Raw genomic sequence first — 20781 nt, forward strand, 5'->3', positions numbered from 1 at the left:
AGGCGCCTGCCATCATGCCCAGCTAATTTTTGTATTTTTTAGTAGAGACCAGGTTTCGCCATATTAGCCAAGCTAGTGTGGAACTCCTGACCTCAGGTGATCCGCCTGCCTCGGCCTCCCAAAGTGCTGGGATTACAGGCATGAGCCACCACGCTTGGCCTAAATTTTCTTTTTTCTTCTTCAGGGGCCTGGAGTTGGATTAAGTGAAATGCACTTATGATATGGGTGCATTGTAATATACTTTATAGAGTATGCAGAGAAAAGCTTTAGGTCTCTGGAAGATTCAGAAATATAAATGAACAGTGTTACCCTACAGTATTCTGTAGGTATCTATCCTCTAAGTATTAGAAGATCTAGCGAAATTTAAGGAGAAATTGAAAATAATGAAGACAACAGGAAAAAAAATAGATAAACTCATTTTTAAAAAGTAGTATTGAGGCTGGGTGCAGTGGCTCACCCCTGTAACCCTAGCACTTTGGGAGGCCAAGGCAGGAGGATCACTTGAGGCCAGGAGTTCAAGACTAGCCTGGGCAACATAGAGAGACCCTGTCTCTTACAAAAAATTAGCCAGTCATGGTGGCATACGCCTGCAATCCTAGCTACCCAGGAGGCTGAGGTGGGGGGATCACTGAGCCTGGGAAGTTGAGGCTGCAGTGAGCCATGACTGTGCCACTGTACTCCAGTCTGGGTGACAGAGAAAGATCCTGTCTTAAATAAATAAATAAATAGTTGTATCGCATATATGGAGGAAAGAAATGATAAAGAAGAAAAATTACAAGGTTACTAATGATTTCTTTTCAGCTAAGCTTTTGGTAATGCTCATCTTTTAATGTTCTTTGGCAAACACAAATCAACCAAGTTTTACAACTGTTATTAATACGCCTAAAGTAGTACAGCAAAACGTTTTTCATAAAAAAAGAGCATTATAAAATCCTTAAATATTTAGGATACTTATACACTTCAACTTCTCTATTTAAGGGGTGGAGAAGATAGAGATTGATGGAACATGCCTATTTTCTGAGAAGTCTCAAAGAATTTTTTACAGCGTAGAAAGCTTAATTATCAGGGTAACCTATGAGAGGTTTATAATGTTAAAACCTCTACACTAACACTATATGTAAGTCTTCATTGAAAAGTTCTTTATTTTGATTCTTAAGACTATAGAAGTAGAGAGAAATTGGCTTTTGGTGATAAAAGACAGTAACATTAATGGGATTATAAATAAGCTGTTAGGCCCTAAAATAGCTTTATCTTCCAGTTGATTTCTGAATTGTGATTATTTTTCTCATGAGCTGAAAGACTTCCATTTCATGGAAGTACAGCTGACCCTTGAATAACATGGGTTTGAACTGCCTGGGTCCACTTATTTGTAAATTATCTTCTGCCTCTGTCACCCCTCAGACGACAAGACCAACCCCTCCTCCTCCTCAATGTGAAGATGATGAGGATAAAGACCTTTATGATGATCCACTTACACTTAATGATTAGTAAATGCATTTTCTCTCCTTTATGAATTTCTTTTTTTTTTTGAAACAGGGTTTTGCTTTGCTGTGAAGGCTGGAATGCAGTGGCACGATCTTGGCTCACTGCAGCCTTGACCTTCTGGGCTCCTACCACCTCAGTCTCCTGAGTAGCTGAGACTACAGGCGCTCACCACCACACCCAGCTAATTTTTGCATTTTTTGTAGAGATGGGGTTTCACCATGTTGTCCAGACTGGTCTTGAACTCCTGGGCTCAAGCAATCTGCCCACTTTAGTCTCCCAAAGTGCTGGGATTACAGGCATGAGCCACCATGCCTGGCTCTATAAATTTCTTAATAACATGTTCTTTTTCCTAGCTTATTTTAAGAATATAGTACAGAATACATATAACATACAAAACATGTATGTTTGGACTGTTTATGTTAATGGACTAATGGACTGTTTATGTTATTCGTAATTCTGGTCAGGAGCAGACTATTAGTAAAGTTTTTGGGGAGTCAAAAGTTATACATGAATTTTGAATTGCATGGGGGGGCCTCTAACTCTCATGTTGTTCAGGGGTCAACTGTACTTTTTTTTTAACCACCAAGTAAATTAGTTTCCGGAACATTTTCTGGAGATCTTTAAGAATCAGAGCAAATGTTGATATTTATGAAGCAACTTAACTATAACCCTACAGGGTGAATTAGGGGAACAATAAATATCTTCATAGTCCTTAGATTACCTTCACAAAAATCAGTAGTAACATAACTCAATAGTGAATTTCTACAATATATATGCTTCAAATAACACAAACTTATGCTTTAAAACAGACAGCTAAGATTATAGGAATATTTTAAATAAACAGCATTTATTTTAGACACATTTCAAATAGAAGCCACAATAATCAAATAGATATCTGAAAACGTTTCAAAAACATTAACCCTTTAAATGTTCTTCTCTGAAAAATTAGTTTAACTTTAATAAATTATTCTGATTTATTGTGTCAGCATATAAGGTTATGCATATATATTCACTTGCTGGTCTCTACGTTAAAGCAGACTAGGTAAAAACTAGAGAAATATCTGAACATAAACTGGTTAACAATTTACGGCCCATTTTCTTCTCATATTATTGAAAAATATGATAAATCTCGTGGTTCACGGACTATATCCAGGAAACAAATGTCACATATTAAATAGAAATAAACCATCTTTGTATGCAGGTATGTTTAAATGAAGACACACACATACAAACTCCTACAGGAACAGGATTCAAATAAATACTTAGACCAAGATCTGTTTTTTGTGTTTTTTTTTTACCTGTTTAAGAGAAAAGGACTTTAAGCCATAAATGTAACAGACCACATAGTCAAACAAATGGCAAATGGTTGGACCTGACATTTCTATAGAAATGTACATCATAACAGTCAACATACCAAAGTGTGCTGAACCACTGCTACTTTTACTTTGCGTAGAGGTACTGCATGTCTGGGTCCCAGGTTGTGCTGTTCCTGTTCGGTTTATACTCCTATATAATTTTCTACAGGAGAGTTCATCATTGTCACTGTCATGTAGGGATGGTGTCCGAGGCCTAAAATGCCGCCATCTACGTGATTTGATATTGACTAGTATCTGACTGAGGTCTTTAGAGAAAGATTTGTCCGAGGTATTTGTTTCTGAGGTATTGGCAAACTGATTGACTGGAGAATGTTGTGGTGAGGAAAGCATTTCCAAATCCAGATGGTGAAACACACTGTCATAGTCTGAATGAGCTCTGTCCAGTAAGACCCTATTAAAAAATCAGACAAGAAACAGTTATTTAAAATAGCTATTCAAAGATTATATATTAAAGCTTTTTCTTTTTCCCCCCAACTGCCAAAAGGCCAACTCATACTGAATATTTAAAAGCTTTAAAGTTGATTATCTTAGTATTTGGTTCTTATAGGCTACAACTTCAATTTCTAATAAAAGTTCTTTTAACAAATTGTTTTTCAACCAAAGATTTTCACTTCCATTACAAAGCACCAAAATGAATGCTTTATAAAATGTTGCAAACACATTCATTCTATATTTAAGCAAAAACTTCATTCCTTTGTGGGGGAAAGGGAGAAGAGAGAAGAAAAGCAACAAAAAACATAGTATATACCATTAACATTTCTTATAGATAAAATATTTGAGATCCACTACTCTAGAGGATATATTCTTATGTTATTGATTGATTGATTGAGATGGAGTTTTACTCTGTCACCCAGACTGGAGTGCAATAGTGCGATCTTGGCTCACTGCAACCTCTGCCCCGGGGTTCAAGTGATTCTCCTGCCTCAGCCTCCCAAGTAGCTGAGATTACAGGCACCTGCCACCATGCCCAGATAATTTTTGTGTTTTTAGTGGAGACAGTGTTTCCCCATGTTGGCCAGGCTGGTCTCAAACTCCTGACCTCAAGTGATCCACCCACCTTGGCCTCCCTAATTGCTGGGTGGGATTACAGGTGTGAGCCACCATGCCTGGCCTCTTATGTTATTTATATAAGCATTATAAATGGCTCCAAGTCAAAATAATAACACTGATTAATGTTAGTAATAGAATAAAATATAGCTAACATAGAGAATTTTCACTGCTCCTGATGTCAACACAGTGATGGAAAAAAACGGACTAAATAAAATGTATTTTAGTGCCTAGATAATTCTTAACCAATGTTTAAATAATAAAAAAAAACCCTCTGCAATTAAGAGTTAAAGATGAAAAAAATATATGCATAAGCCATTAGTTTATCATAAAGATACCCTTGGGTTTCTTCCTGAAAAAGCACCCTGATACCATTATTTGCTTTCCCTTTTAATTTTCCCCGTACATTATACATTAACGTCTCTCCATTCCTTGAGTTTATGTGTTTTGCTATTTGTTTCCTGTCCCCATACAAACAACTTCTCGCATAAAGGCATTTAAAGTATGAAGGAAGGAATTCTACAAGGTTTAAACAAAGGAAGAACAATTAGATCCTGACAAACTGGAATGTCAAGATCAGGTTATGCATGGATCCTTTTCATTGTCAGTTAAACCCATTATGCTAGCTAGTGTGAAACAACTTTTTTTGCAGTTTCTTTAACTTAATACACTGTGTGCAATCAGGATTTACACTTGTCTTCATCTGTTGCCTTTTCTCACAATTCTACCCCTTGATAATTTACCTGAGGTTTTCCACCTTGGGGAGAAAAGCAGGTCCACTAGGGACCCATTAGAGTTGTCAAAAGCTATGGATGTATAAGAACCAGGTAGCACAGCAACAAAAATATTTTAGTCAACAAATCAGTTAAGAATAGCAAATGGGAACTAATGAGTTGTTCAGAGGGATTTTAAAAGTTAGATTCAATCACCCTAATGCCTAAAATATCCTTCTGCTAGGAATACAGAAATACCTTACCTTCCACCGCGCCCAACCCGTCTTCGTGCAAATCCAATACACCTTTGGGGTACGGTGAGAGTAGTTAAGCAGTATCTGTATCGCACATCCCCTAATCCTCCATCTTTAGGACTAGTCCAAGGCCAATTGCCAGTTTGGTCTAAGTGAGGCTTAAAAAAAAAAATCCAAATTATTTAATTTTGTCAGTTAAAGGTAAATAGTTTGTTATTTACAAAGACAGTCTGAAACTTACAGCATAGTACTGACAGCCTGCTTTCCTACGGAAAGCAAAAGGGCCATCAGGATCATTGTCTTCCTCAGCTTCTGAAGAGCCAGACAAAACCTTTAAATGAAATAAAGAAAGTAGGTCAGATATGTGACTTCCTACATCCCTCCTCAATGTTCATAGAGAATTGTATTTGTACCTGGGAGAGAGGTTCTTCGTCTGAGCTGGGAAAGTCATACTGATTCAGATCTTTAGCATTGAAGACTGGCAGTGCAGCAGGACTCGTCTGTTGGGGAGTAGCAGCGGCAGACGATGGTAAGACTTTGGGCTTCTTTTCATATTTCCGTTTCGGTCGGATAAGATCGGCTTTATCTTGCTGCAACAAAGACATGAATTAATTATACACCAGAAACCATGTTCAACAAATTTGCAGTTTTGGGGGAAATTTTAAAAATAAGTTTATTGCTATAATGAGGGCATTCATATTCATAAGAGACACAAGACTCTATGTTTGGCCATCTTATAGTGTAAAGTCTAGAGAAGTTGGCCTCCATGAAAGCATAAATTTGTCCTACAATTTAAACATAATCACACAAATGATTTTGTTTCAATTAAAAGGAGAGAACAGAAGTTCTCCAACTTCTGAAGTCTTACAACTGCAATTCGTGTATTTACTGCTGGCTCCTCCCGTTTTCCTAATTTTCTATGAAAATTCTAGAAGAGAATTTTTTTTTAAAGGGGATTGTCTAGTCCTTATTCTCAACAAATAATAAATATAGGACAAATAATAATGAAAATGTCTTCGTATACACAGAAAGCAAACTACAGAAAACTGTTAACATAGTAGAAAACAAAGCCATAATGCTGAGTGAGGGGTTATACAAATAAAGAGTAGTAAGGATTTGTGGGCTGAACAATGTAAGCTTTCTGAAATGGTGACTTTTGAACAGTTTTAAAGGATAAAGATATGAAATCATTAAATAGGGGAAATGCAGGATAAAATATACAGGCAAGAGTAACTGAGCTGATGGAACACAGCATGTTAGAAACATGTATTGCAGATGATGGCAAAGGTTGGGAGAAGTATGAATTTGATATGTAGGCAATAGGTAAGGTAAAGTAGTGGCAAAAATTGTATTTGTTGGAAAGAAAAAGATCATGGCAAGCACCACGGTTATGTAAATATGCTAAATATTTATGTTACATTTTATGTAGTTTATGACATTATGGTTTTTTTGGGAAAACTATGGTTTTCCCAAACCATAAGTCATCTCTCCACAATTTCTACTGTTGTATTCGACAGGATAATCAAATCAAAAGCTGGCCATGGCAATGCAAAACATTATTTAAAAGCTAACATCAGCTGCCAGCTAGGGCAGTGCTTGAGGACTACATTATTATCTATTACTTTTTTCTTTTTTTTTTTTTTTGAGATGGAGTCTTGCTCTGTCACTTAGGCTGGAGTACAGTGGTGCGATATTGGCACACTGCAATCTCTGCCTCCCAGGTTCAAGTGATTCTCCTGCCTCCGTCTCCCAAGTACCTACTAATTCAAAGCCTTATGCTATGCTTAGGTGCTATTACTACCCTATTTACAGCAATTTGCGCTTGCTAATTTTTTTGTATTTTTAGTAGAGATGGGGTTTCGCCATGTTGGCCAGGCTGGTTTCAAATTCTTGACCTCAAGTGACCTGCCTGCCTCTACCTCCCAAAGTGTTGGGATTATAGGCGTGAGCTGCTGCACCCGGCCTAAAGTAACTTTCAAGCATGAGTGGCACATATAGAGGAAAGCAAATAACAGGACAATTAATCTTAAAATATGAAAACCAAAGGATAACACTAAAGTAGTCCACAAAATCATGTAGGGCTCAGATAGCGGGGGACCACATTAAAATAGTTAAGAGTGGGAGGCTGGGTGGGGTGGCTCATGCCTGTAATCCCAGCACTTTGTGAGGCCAAGGTGGGCGGATCATGAGGTCAGGAGATTGAGACCATCCTGGCTAACACAGTGAAACCCCGTCTCTACTAAAAATACAAAAAATTAGCCAGGCGTGGTGGCATGCGCCTGCAGTCTCAGCTATTTGGGAGGCTGAGGCAGGAGAATCGCTTGAACCCAGGAGGCAGAGGTTGCAGTGAGCCAAGATTGCGCCACTGCACTCCAGCCTGGGTGACAGAGCGAGACTCTGCCTTAAAAAAAAAAAGTAACAGTGGGAACAATCCCATTAAACTTTAAAGATACATTTAGAACTAATATATTATAAATGCAGGACATAAAATTTAAATAAATGCAAAATTTAAATAAAAACTTACATGAGTAAACTAAAATAGTATTTTGGGGCACAGCTCTAACTTTCCAGATTATTGAAGAGAATAACGAGAATAACTCTACTCTTCCTCCCACCCTCCCCTACGTTTTTTAAAAATCAAAATGTCCATGTTAACAAAGTGGGAAAAAAAAAATGTCCATTTTTTTTCACAAAATGGTCTGGTCCCTGGCACTGCTTTAAATAACTCCCCTCCTCCCCCCGCAAAAAAAGTCCAGGCTGGGGAAATCATCATTCGTTCTAACTGGTGTGGCAGGTTGTACATTCAGGCTTGAAGGTCTGTTTACCACAATAAAAAAAGACCTGCATGAGCACGATATTAAATGACGCAGGGGAGATAAAACTGATGGCAAATTTGCCCATTCCTCAAATTAAACTGGTATGGTAGATGCAAAGTTTCATGAATTTTTTTTTTTTTTTTTTTTTTAGAGTCTCGCACTGTAGCCCAAGCTGGAGTGCAGTGGCGCAATCTCGGCTCACCGCAAGCTCCGCCTCCCGGGTTCATGCCATTCCCCTGCCTCAGCCTCTGAAGCATCTGGGACTACAGGTGCCCGCCACCACGCCCGGTTAATTTTTTTGTATTTTTAGTAGAGACAGGGTTTCACCGTGTTAGCCAGGATGGTCTCAATCTCCTGACCTTGTGATCCGCCCACCTCGGCTTCCCAGAGAGCTAGGATTACAGGCGTGAACCACCGCGCCCGGCCATGAAAAATTTCATACAAAAAATGCATAATGTACTTTTTCCTCAGATGTACACTTTCCAAGAAAGTGCCACTTAATTAACGGCTCTCCTTTATTTACTTCAGTTTTCCTTCACTAATTTTATTTCCTCTCACAAATTTTATTCTTCACAAATTGTGATTTAGTTAAGTACTAATTTATCAAATATTTCCATTTCTAAATCATTACATTACAAACTATTAAGATATCAAAATTCCCTCTTATACACGATTGTGTCCACAAAAGACAGAAAAACTCATTTGAGGCTGGGTGCAGTGGCTCACGCCTGTAATCCCAGCACTTTGGGAGGTCTAGACGGGCGGATCACCTGAGGTCAGGAGTTTGAGACCACCATGACCAACATGGAGAAACCCCATCTCTACTAAAAATACAAAATTAGCTAGGCGTGGTGGCGCGTGCTACCTGTAGTCCCAGCTACTCGGGGAGGCGAGGCAGGAGAATCACTTAAACTCGGGAGGTGGAGGTTGCAGTGTGCTGAGATCCAGCCACTGCACTCCAGCCTGGGTGACAGAGCAAGACTCCGTCTCAAAAAAAAAAAAAGAAAGAAAGAAAGAAAAACTCATCTGATCAGGGAGGATTTCATGTCTTTCTCCCTAACTCTCCATATTTTGTATGAATTATTTCAATACTTCATAATCCTACAACTTGTAAAAGGAATATTTTTCCTTTTATCAGATATAGTAACAAAAGCTTCCCTTTATAAGGAAGAGAAACAAAAATAAAATTTTAATTATAGACTTCTGATTTTCTTCATATTATGGCACAATCATTGCAGTATATTAAGGTGGGGTTTATATGTATTTTTCTTTTTTTATCTTTTTTTTTGAGATGGAGTCTTGCTGTGTCACCCAGGCTGGAGTGCAGTGGTGTGATCTTGGCTCACTGCAACCTCCACCTCCTGGCTTATTTAATTCTCCTGTCTCAGCCTCCTGAGTAGCTGGAATTGCAGGCACACGCCACCACACCTGGCTAATTTTTTTGTATTTTTAGTAGAGACGGGGTTTCACCATGTTAGTCAGGCTGGTCCCAAACTCCTGACCTCAGGTGATCCACCCACCTCCATCTCCCGAAGTGCTGGGATTACAGGCGTGAGCCACCGTGCCCGGCCTATATGTATTTTTCTTTTTAACTTTCATTCTAATGATAAAATACCATCCCATTATTAGATACTATTATCACAAAAACATTAATCACCTTATTAACTTTGAACTCCTTCACATCCATTGCTTCCTGGTGTTTAAATTGACTGCTATTAGTAATAGGGATGATGGGGATGGCATAAGTAGGTTTCATTGGCTGTCTCTGTGCCATAACCTCAGACATGATTTCTCCGTTGTAGTCGCCCAAATTATACCTAAAATTATATAAATGAAAGTTTAAAGTTATATATATTTAAGGAATACAACGTGATGTTTTGATATATTTATACTGTGAAATGATTACCACAATCAAGCTAATTAACATATCCATCACCTCACATAATTACCTTGTGTGTCTATGTGGTGAGATTACTTAAGATCTACTCTTAGCAAATTTCAAGTATATAATACATTGCTATTAACCATGCTGTACATTAGGTCTCCAGAACGTATTCATTTCATAACTGTAAGTTTGTACCCTTTGATCAACATACAAAATATGTAATTTTTATTTGTCAATTATACCTAAATAAAGCAGGAAAAAGAAGAAAATTTCGGAAAGTTAGTTTTATAAGTATTTATCTTTATAACCATTAATAACTAGCTGACTGGGATGTAATTATAAACACCAATTACATTTAAGGCAAGATTGTAGTTAAACTTTGACTATTCAATTTCTCTTAAAGATTACATAATTCCTTTTGTTTCTTCCTTTTACTTTTTTGGCTTATAGCTTTATCATGGCACATAAATAGAGGACTGTGGGGAAAAAATCAAAAGCTGGAATTTTAACGTAGCAATTTTGGTGAAAGATTTGGTGAAGAAGTTGAAAGTAATGCCTAAAATGGTGCTAAGGATCTTTCTGCTAATTAGAATTGCCTGGGCTTTAAAACTGATTTTTCTAAAAGTAATCACAAGAAATTTAAAAGTGGTTTTCTTTGGGGATAGGGACTAGAAATAGGGCAGAGTTTTTTTTTTAAGTTTTCATTGTGTACCTTGCCAAATGCTTGAGTGTTAAGATATATGGGCCTTTCCCCCTCTTTCTTTACGCTTTTCTATTTAACAATCCAGTGTCTTAAATTTTATATGCATTAAAAAAGCAGCAGTACTATCAATTAACTTAAGTCCTACATGCAACTCAAGGACCAAAAAAGACCCCTTTGAAATGGAAATACTTGGTATGTTTTAACTTAAGTGAATCCAGTCACTTTTAAATAGAGGAAAACATGTAAAAGTATAAAAAGTATCATACCACATATTTAAAGTCTCTATTATTAAAAAAAGGTATTTCTGTAATTAGATTGCATAGGAAATAAATTAACTCAATATACAAAATGTTAATGGCACTATACCTCCTCTAACATTATTAAAATATACATTACCTCTTTTCCATAATTTCCAGTGTTAAGTGCAATAGCTCTCTTTTACTTTTTTCTCTTCTTTTTATCATCTCTAGAATAGTAACAGCTCGACTTAGATCTCGTCGCAGCTTAAGCATTTTTTCGTAAGAGGCTTCATCATTTTTGCGATTCTGCAAATGTGAAGTTGCTTGTTTAATGTTATTAAGTATTTCTAACTAGTGGTATAGTTATTGACCCATAAAATTTATATATTTGAAGGGTTAAATTAGAATTTAAAGACAATAAAAGGGAGCACAGATCACCAGGAAATTAATTTTGTATTGATTTTTAAATGGATTAACATTAAAATATAACATTAATAGCTGCATAATAAATCTTAAGTTCAATTTATTTGAAGTATTTTTCTTATAATTGGAAAGTCATATTTGAATATAAATTAAACCACAGTATTGAGAAAGTCATAACTATACATAATTTTTATTATATAATTATCAAAAAAATTCTTCAAATTCACTTACTTTCCGAGTCTGCATTTTTTCAGTACGCCTTCTAAAAGCCACATAAGGATCATTTGTGCTGGAACCATCTCGCTTCTCTTGTTTTACTGATGGAATAAGAGATGGCCCTCGACAGTTTTTTCTCTTTTTAATCCAATATTCATAAACTTCTCTAATTAGTTCATCATCTTCTTTTAGCAGTAGTTTGGCTTCCTGCAGACTGACTGGCTAAATGTAAAACCATTATGCCATTTTCATACAATACACATACAAGGTTCTTAAGCATTTACTTCTAAATTTAAAGGACAATAATCGATATTACAACATTACTAACAAATGGGAAATTTGAGGAGTACATTATGCCGTCAGTCACCGAACTAGGATGCTTTATACACATTATTTCATCTTTACGACAATCCCAGGGCAACCGAGGCACAGAAAAATTTAAACATATTGCTCAAGATTATACAGGTTACTGATAAACAGAGATGAGATTTGAATTCATACTTTTTAACTCTAAAGCCTGCCTGATTACCCCCAACCTACAATCTCACACTCTTTCCATACAATACAGTTCTTTACATAGAATACGTATATACTTGTTATATACAAATGAAGTTGTACCTGCTGACCACTGCCTTTTTCTAGGCGGTCAATCATCTCCTCAAATTGCAATGGGCAGATGTCCATTTTCTTTTTCAGTTTATTCACAAATACTTCATCTTCAGAATCCAAATCATAATCAGGCTGTTCAGCATCCAAACTAAAAGCTGACAGAAGGAACCATATGCAATCATTTACTGTGTGAATTCACCAACAAAAACTTCACAGATGTCTGCATAAAAACAAGACCTACACTTTCTAAAGAAGAAAGAAAGAATTTTTGGATTTTGTTTGCAAAGTCGCAAACAATCTAAGCTTACAGATTTGTCTTACACATTTAAAGAACGGAGATTATCTTTACTATGAATATACATATAAGTAATAAAAGACAATGGATGCGAACCCCTCCAACCACTCCTAAAAGCAAATACACTAGAAGCCTATTATTAAGAACATAAAGCAATCATTAAAACTTATTTGGTTGAACCATGTGCAAATGCCATTTTTATAGCTCAAAAATCATCACATAGGCAATTTTTATAATATAAAAGGAGAAGGCCTTTAAGATTTTTTTCTATAATATTTAAGTCCTATTTTGTAGATTATTCAACTACTTTACCAAAAGCTAAGGGAGTGGTCTTTAAAGTTGAAGTGTTAGAAGCCACTACCAATAACAGTACAGGTTGAGAATCCCTCATCCAAAATGCTTGGGACCAGAAGTGTTTTGGATTTTGGAATATTTGAATACGTATAATGAGATTTCTTGAGGGTGTGACCCAAGTCTAAACACAAAATTCATTTTTTTTCACATATACCTTATACGCATAGCCTGATGGTGATTTTATGTAATATTTTAAATAATTTTGTGCGTGAAACAAAGTTTTGACCGTGACCCATCATCACATGAGGGCAGGTGTATAATTTTCCACTTGTGGAATCACACTGGTGCTCAAAAATTTCAAACTGCAGAGCATTTCAGATTTTGAGTTTTCAGCAGCTGTCACTCAGTGAGTATGTTCCTGCCTAGGAAGTTTGTTTCTCTATGGGAACACTGTCATGTTGATGGAAATGGGAGGATCTTAGATCTGCTGGCAAGAACCACTGCTACTATCAAATGTTGTTTAATTACTTATCAAAATTAAGCTAGGTTGATATGAATATGATAAGCAAAATATTAAATAGCTTTAATATAAAAATTTGTCTCACATCTTTCCCTTACTTAATTCCTTCTACTAACATTAGAGTCCACATCTTTAGAATGGTATAAGGCCCTTTTTTCCTATTCTCTCCAGTGTTATCAGTTCTTTATGATCTAGTAACATCAGATTTCATTAATTTCATCCAGTATGCTATTTCATTACTGCAAGCCTTTACAAAAATCCCTGTTTTTCTGCTTGCCCATCAAGGAGGCAAATGCCTATTTATTCTTTTTAGCACCCAGCCTGGTATCACTCCTCTAGAATCCTTTTTTGATTTTTCCCCACCCAAGAAGTGGTTCCTAACCACTTTCATCTTTTTTAATGGCTAAGAACCCACTTCACATACTTTATAACCTGCTTGTTAGGCATGCCTCCCTATTAGAATGTGCGTGATCGCTTTAGGGAGAGGCACGCCTTCTTTATTGCTGTACCGCTAAGTGGAGGGTTAACAGGTTTCACCTTGTATGTCACCTCTGTAATGTTACGTCTATTAAAGTGGGGGGAAATAACCTCCAAACCCAGTCAGACATTAAAGTCTGTGATGGGTACAAAGGGCACTATTTAGCTGCCAAATACTGCCATCTCTGCTTAAAGCTTAACACAGTGTCTTGCCTGGAGAAGTAAAAAAATATTGGTACAGTTGAATGTATTATTTCACTGTTTTATTTTTTATTTTGACCTATATCACTTCTATAACATTCCTATTAAAATAAGTGAGTATTCAGACTATAAAAATTTCTAGATGTTAACATCTCTGTACTCACAGTACCTGCAATCACGGGCCCTCCGATGATTTTCCATCATCTCATTTTGTCATTATTATGTAAACAGCTTTTAGAGATCCTCAAGTTGATTAAAATTGTTAGATTAAAAACACTTGATATATTTTGTTCCTAATCAAAATAATGCAGGTCTATGTTGTCTAATATGGTAACCACTAGCCATGTGTGGCTAACTGAATTTATATTAATTAAATAAAATTTAAGATTCAGTTCCTCACTCATAACCGCCACATTTCAAGTGCTACAATAGCTATATGTGGCTAGTGTTGTATTAGCACAGATTACAGAGCATTTCCATCATCACAGAAAGTCCTATTAAAGAGCACTGATGAAAATAATCCAGAAAGCCAAATTGATAGTGACCAACTAGCAATGTTCTCAATGTTCTTTTTTTTCTTTTTCTGAGACAGAGTCTCTGTCTGTCACCCAGGGTGGAGTGCAATGGGGCGATCTCGGTTTACTGCAACCTCTGCCGCCCGGGTTCAAGTGGTTCTCCTGCCTCAGCCTCCCAACGAGCTGGGATTACAGGCACCTGCCACCGCGCCTGGCTAATTTTCGTAGTTTTTTTTTTTGTAGTAGAGACGAGGTTTCACCATCTTGGCCAGGCTGGCTGGTCTTGAACTCCTGAACTCATGATCCATGCACCCCGGCCTCCCAAAGTGCTGGGATTACAGGCATGAGCCACCGCGCCCAGCCAATGTTCTGCTTCTTAAAGTTATATTTCATTTTTTAGGATCTCATTATACACTACAGTTTGGCATCCTCTTCTTTAGATCGTATCACATGTCAAACTACAATCACAAAGCCTAATTATTCATTAAAACAAAATGAGCTTGCCAAGGATCACCTTGCTTCGCATCAAAATACACTTGCCATAGCTTCTGGTAGGTATTATCAATGGCAAGTCATACCCAACATATCAGGGGCTGCATCAAGACTGAAAAGGATGATTTCTATCATATGAATCAAGGAGCTCAGGGTCTTTCCCTCTGACGTTAACAAGGACCTGAGTGTCTGAGCCCTTTTGCCTCTGCAAGAGGCTTTTCTTTTATTCAGTGCAAACTCGTACAAAATCTTAAACAGGGGCCAGGCGCAGTGGCTCACGCTTGTAATCCCAGCACTTTGGGAGGCCAAGGCGGCTGGATCATGAGGTCAGGAGTTCCAGACCAGCCTGGCCAACACGGTGAAACTCTATCTCTACTAAAACTACAAAATTTAGATGGATGTGGTGGTGGGTGCCTGTAATCCCAGCTACTCGGGAGGCTGAGGCAGGAGAATTGCTTGAACCCGGGACGCGGAGGTTGCAGTGAGCTGAGATCGTGCCACTGCGCTCTAGCCTGGGCGACAGAGCAAGACTCCATCTCAAAAAAAATTATTAAATAGGAAGAGTACCCAATCTTGTTCATATATAGAATACCAAAACCCTAGAGAAAAGCTAACTTGTAAAAACCCACTTTGGAATTTCATTTGACCAAAAAACCCACACCCAACAACCTTAAAATGTAATTTAGCTGTAGCTGAATCTGCAGCTTCCAATTAACACCTCAACCCAAGCTAATAAAAATGTAAAATATTCATCATGTTCCTAGAATTAAGAGTATCTTCAGATTTTCTGGGTCATGTTATTGGATGTGTTCAAAGTAAAAAACAGGGTCTAAAGAAAAACAGGCAAATAGGTCATCTCTTCTAATTAAGTTCTATCAATTAAAGTGAGACCTAGCAGGTTAATAATTCTTTTTTTTTTTAGACGGAGTTTCGCTCTTGTTGCCCAGGCTGGAGTGCAATGCCATGATCTTAGCTCACTGCAACCTTTGCCTCCCGGGTTCAAGCGATATTCCTGCCTCACTTAGCCTCCTGAGTAGCTGGGATTACACATGCCTGCCACCACGCCCAGCTAATTTTTGAATTTTTTAGTAGAGATGGGGTTTCACCATGTTGACCAGGCTGGTCTCCAACTCCTCACCTCAGGTGATCTGCCCACCTTGGCCTCCCAAAGTGCTGGGATTACAAGCGTGAGTCACCGCACCTGGCCTATAATTCTTAAATAATAATGAGAACTACACTGTGGAAGCTGGCTCCTTTAAAAATATTCTGATAGGAATAAACCCAGAGATGCACACAGGTAAACAGAATACAGTATTATGTGTGATACACAGATGTAGGAAAAAGTATACCATAACTGCCATGTAGACATAAAATAAGCCTAAGTAAAATACAATAGGACTTATACATTGATTAGATTATTATTATTATTATTTTGAGACGGAGTCTCGCTCTGTCGCCCAGGCTGGAGTGCAGTGGCGTGATCTCAGCTCACTGCAAGCTCCGCCTCCCGGATTCACACCATTCTCCTGCCTCGGCCTCCCGAGTAGCTGGGACTACAGGCACCTGCCACCACGCCCAGCTAATTTTTTGTATTTTTAGTGGAGATGGGGTTTCACCGTGTTAGCCAGGATGGTCTCCATCTCCTGACCTCGTGATCTGCCCGTCTCGTCCTCCCAAAGTGCTGGGATTACAGGCGTGAGCCACCGTGCCCGGCCAGTTAATTTTTAAAGGAAATCCAGGCTGGTACAAACCATGGTATTTAAAGTCTAGTAATAGATATTTACCATGGGGTGGGAAGTATTTGACATTCTTGCCTTAGATCTAAGACAAAGATATTAAAGTTTAGTAATAGAGATGGAATGTAAGTGTCTCCGTAACAAGTGCCATTTATGACTCAAACTAAGCGTGCATTGGGTGAGTATGTCCATAACTTCAAACAGAATTTTAAAAATACAGGAAACAAATAGTGAAAGGATATCTGGATCTATGAAACAGCACACAATGTGGATTAGGAACAGAATATACGCCCTGATTGAAAGGAAGGAAGGTAGGAACACTACCCAAGGGTGAAGAAAAATCGTCACACCAGTTTTAACACGAGCACTAATTGCATGATTAATAATATCTACTTGCAAAGCTCTCGATATCAATTCTGAGCAGCAGAAAAGACTGTTGTGAAGGTGTTATTTACTATGGGGTGATAGGTATTTGAAATCCTTGCCTCAGCTCTAAGACAAAGATATCGCTGACCAGCCAGATCATGGAAATCTTCAGTTTCCTTTGCTTAAAAGCTAGAGCTTGGGGTCACTTCTAGAATGTACTTAGGGAGCGAAAATGGGGAATATTAGATTTGAAATCTCAGATATAAGATCTTTCGAACATAAAGTTCTCTGGTTGCTGCTATAGATTTTATCTGTCAGAAAGCGGTACCAGAAGAATATGCTGCAGGGGATGTTGAGGCAGGCAGAGGGAAGGAGAAAATAATCTTTCAGAATCAGAGCACAAAGACAGGATATCCGTTCTGAGAGGTAACGAAAATGCAGGTTCTACTTTAGGAAAAAAGTATCCATTAAAAAAACTTTATTTAGAAGTCAAAACTTATACAAGTTGTTGAAATAAAAACAGTACAAGGAACACCTGCATACTCTTTACCCAGATTCAGCTATTGTTAAATTTTTATTTTGTTTTATCATGTGCACATGTGCTCATGCTTGTGTGCACTTTCATTATACACGCTCACTCTTTTTCATTTTCTAAGCCATAGGAGGGTACATTATATTAATAATGGCTTTTTTGTTTTGTTTTTTTGAGATGGAATCTCACGCTGTCGCCCAGACTGGAGTGCAGTGGCGTGATCTCGGCTCACTGCAACCTCTGCCTCCTGAGTTCAAGCAATTCTCCTGCCTCAGCCTCCTGAGTAGCTGGGATTACAGGCGCTTGCCACCATGCCCGGCTAATTTTTGTATTTTTAGTAGAGATGGGATTTTTACCATGTTGGCCGGGCTGGTCTTGAACTCCTGACTTCAGGTGGCCCACCCACCTTGGCCTCCCAAAGTGCTGGGATTACAGGCGTGAGTCCCCATGCCTGGCCACCATTGTCTTTTAAGACATTGATGTTTTTTGGGTATGTCCCCCTCCCCAAGCCTCCATCATCATCATCATCATCATCATCATCATCATCATCATCATCATCATCATCATCATTAGCACATTCCTCACTCTGTTTTTTTTTTATTTTTTTCTCTATTGTGATTAGATTACACATTCTTGGCTAAGTTATTGCAAAGTAAACTTTTGAAGTCCTTCTCAGAATATCCACATCTAGAGGCACACAATGTTCATCTGTTCCTCATAAGTAATGACAATTTTGATCACCAGTCAAGATGTTGCGCAATTTTTTCTTCTTTGTAATTAATGAGTAGTTTGTGGAGAGAGCTTAAAGCCATGCAAATCTCCTCATCAAAATTTCCTCTCTTATTGAGCACACACTGATGATTCTAGTATGATCCAACCCTGATTTATGATAACTGCAAAAATGATTTTTTTTTTTTTTGAGACGGAGTCTTGCTCTGTTGCCCAGGCTGGAGTGCAGTGGCGCGATCTCTGCACACTGCAAGCTCTTCCTCCCAGGTTCACGCCATTCTCCTGCCTCAGCCTCCCGAGTATCTGGGACTACAGGCACCCGCCACCACGCCCGGCTAATTTTTTTGTGTTTTTAGTAGAGATGGGGTTTCACCATGTTAGCTAGGATGGTCTCGATCTCCTGACCTCGTGATCTGCCCGCCTCGGCCTCCCAAAGTGCTGGGATTACAGGCGTGAGCCACCGTGCCCAGCCACAAAAATGATTTTCTAACTCTAGCATTTTTTTTTTAAACTTTTTTTTTTAATTATACTTTAAGTTCTAGGGTACATGTGCACAATGTGCAGGTTTGTTACATATGTATACATGTGCCATGTTGGTGTGCTGCACCCATTAACTCATCGTTTACATTAGGCATATCTCCTAATGCTTTCCCTCCCCCTCCCCCTGCATTTTTTCTATGGTGTATCAATTCACCTCTTTTTTTTTTTTTTTTTCCCTGAGACAGAGTCTTGCTCTGTCACCCAGGCTGGAGTGCAGTGGCGCGATCTCGGCTCACTGCAATCACTGCCTCCCATGTTCAAGCGTTTCTCCTGCCTCAGCCTCCCGAGTAGCTGGGATTACAGGCGCACACCACCATGCCCGGCTAATTTTTGTATTTTTAGTAGAGATAGGGTTTCACTGTGTTGGCCAGGCTGGTCTCGAACTCCCGACCTCAGGTGATCTGCCCACCTCGGCCTCCCAAAGTACTGGGATTACAAGCATGAGCCACCGTGTCCCACCGATTTTTACTTTTTCAATGGTTTATAATTATTGTACTTATATTGCTGCTCGAACTGTCCCAGAAATAGCCAGCGAAAACCCCTGTGTCTTCACAACACACCACCATCATTTTTTTTGAAAGCTTAATATCCAGTATAACAAGATGTTACAGGGTCATCTTGTACCTACCCTGCCTCAGCCCTGTAATCAGTCATTTCTCCAAGGCTTCTTGGGCCGTTAGTGGGGAATAAATTAGAGAATAGATGCTATGTTTGCTTACTTTTGCTTCTTGGCCCTTACAGAGGAAAGAATTAGAAGCACATTTATCTCTATCTATCTATCTATCTATCTATCTATCTATCTATCTATCTATCTGCCTGCCTGCTTACCTACCTACGTACCTACATGCCCACCCACTCATACACGCAAATGCATATAAAAATATACACATTGACTACCCTTTTAAAAAAGGCTTCCTTTGAGTATTAAGCGGAGAGCCAGGTATAAATCTAATAAAACATGTGCAGGATCTGTATAATGAAAATTATAAAGTGTCAATGAAAGAGATAAAAAAAAAAAAAAAGACCTGAATACTTTTGAGTGTCAAACATTGTGTTCATGACCTGGAAGATTCACACAGAAAAGATGTCAGTTCTCTCTAAACTGACCTATAGATTTAAGGCAATTCTCATAAAAATATCAGCAAGTTTCTTTGTAGACAAGTTTATTCTAAAGTTTATATGTAAAGGAAAGACCTTAAAATATCAAAACAATCTTGAAAAAGAAAGATAATACAGGAGGAATCAGTCTCCCTGATGTTAAAAATTACTATAGAGTTGCAATATTCAAGACAGCGATATTGTCTTGGGATAAACACAGAAATCAATTGAATAGAATTGAGAATCTAGAAATAGATCCACACAACGATGTCCAGTTAATTTTTGACCAGGAAGCAAAAGTAGTTCAATAGAGGAGGGAAAGCTTTTTAAATAAATGATGCTGGAACAACTGGATATCAAGAGGCAAAAAAATGAGCTTTGATCTAAACCTCTTGCTTTATTCAAAAATTAACTCAAAATGGACCACAGACTTAAATGTAAAATGGCAAAGCTTTTAGAAGAGAACATAGGAAAGGCAAAGAGCCCTTAGACTTGACACCAAAAGCAGGATCCATTACGAGGAAAATTGAGAAACTGGATCTCATCCAAATTAACTTTTGTCCCATGAAAGTCTATTAAAAAAAAAAAAGATGAAAAGACATTAAGAAATGGTAGAAAATTTTTTGCGGCCGGACGTGGTGGCTCACGCCTGTAATCTCAGCACTTTGGGAGGCTGAGGCGGGTGGATCACCAGGTCAGGAGATCGAGACCATCCTAGCTAACATGGTAAAACCCCATCTCTACTAAAAATACAAAAAATTAGCCAGGCATGGTGGCACGCGCCTGTGGTCCCAGCTACTCGGGAGGCTCAGCTTGCAGTGAGCTGAGATCACGCCACTGCACTCCAGCCTGGGCGACAGAGCGACACTCCGTCTCAAAAAAAAAAAAAAAAAAAAAATTTTTTTTCCAAGTCATATATCTGACAAAGACACTGTGTCTAGAATATTATCTTTTTAAAAACACCTCAAACTCAACATTAAGACACCCATCCCATAGAAAGTAAGCAAAAGAGGCCGGGCATGGTGGCTCATGCCTATCATCCCAGCACTTTGGGAGGCCGAGGTGGGTGGATCACCTGAGGTCAGGAGTTTGAGACCAGCCTGGCCAACAAAGGGAGACCCCCATCTCTACTGAAACAAAACAAAACAAAAATTAGCTGGGCATGGTGGCACGTGCCAGTAGTCCCAGCTACTCGGGTGGCTGAGGCAGAAGAATTGCTT

The 20781-nt window shown here is 38.4% G+C and overlaps 1 protein-coding gene across 4 annotated transcripts in view; it reads right to left on the reverse strand.

Moving 5' to 3' along the window:
- The window catches only part of EPC1 (enhancer of polycomb homolog 1), a 112180-nt gene that overhangs the window by 15632 nt on the left and 75767 nt on the right, over window positions 1–20781 (reverse strand). For all 4 annotated transcript variants that reach the window (XM_054436374.2, XM_054436375.2, XM_054436372.2 and 1 more), the window contains exons 3-10: window positions 11776–11921; window positions 11173–11379; window positions 10676–10824; window positions 9349–9508; window positions 5289–5465; window positions 5117–5206; window positions 4885–5033; window positions 2900–3252 (exon numbers count right to left, since the gene is read on the reverse strand). In XM_054436374.2, coding sequence (XP_054292349.1) covers window positions 2900–3252; window positions 4885–5033; window positions 5117–5206; window positions 5289–5465; window positions 9349–9508; window positions 10676–10824; window positions 11173–11379; window positions 11776–11921 — 1431 coding nt within the window. The remainder of the gene's footprint in view (window positions 1–2899; window positions 3253–4884; window positions 5034–5116; window positions 5207–5288; window positions 5466–9348; window positions 9509–10675; window positions 10825–11172; window positions 11380–11775; window positions 11922–20781) is intronic.

This window comes from Pongo pygmaeus, chromosome 8 (assembly GCF_028885625.2).
Source record: "Pongo pygmaeus isolate AG05252 chromosome 8, NHGRI_mPonPyg2-v2.0_pri, whole genome shotgun sequence".
Lineage (NCBI taxonomy): Eukaryota > Metazoa > Chordata > Mammalia > Primates > Hominidae > Pongo > Pongo pygmaeus.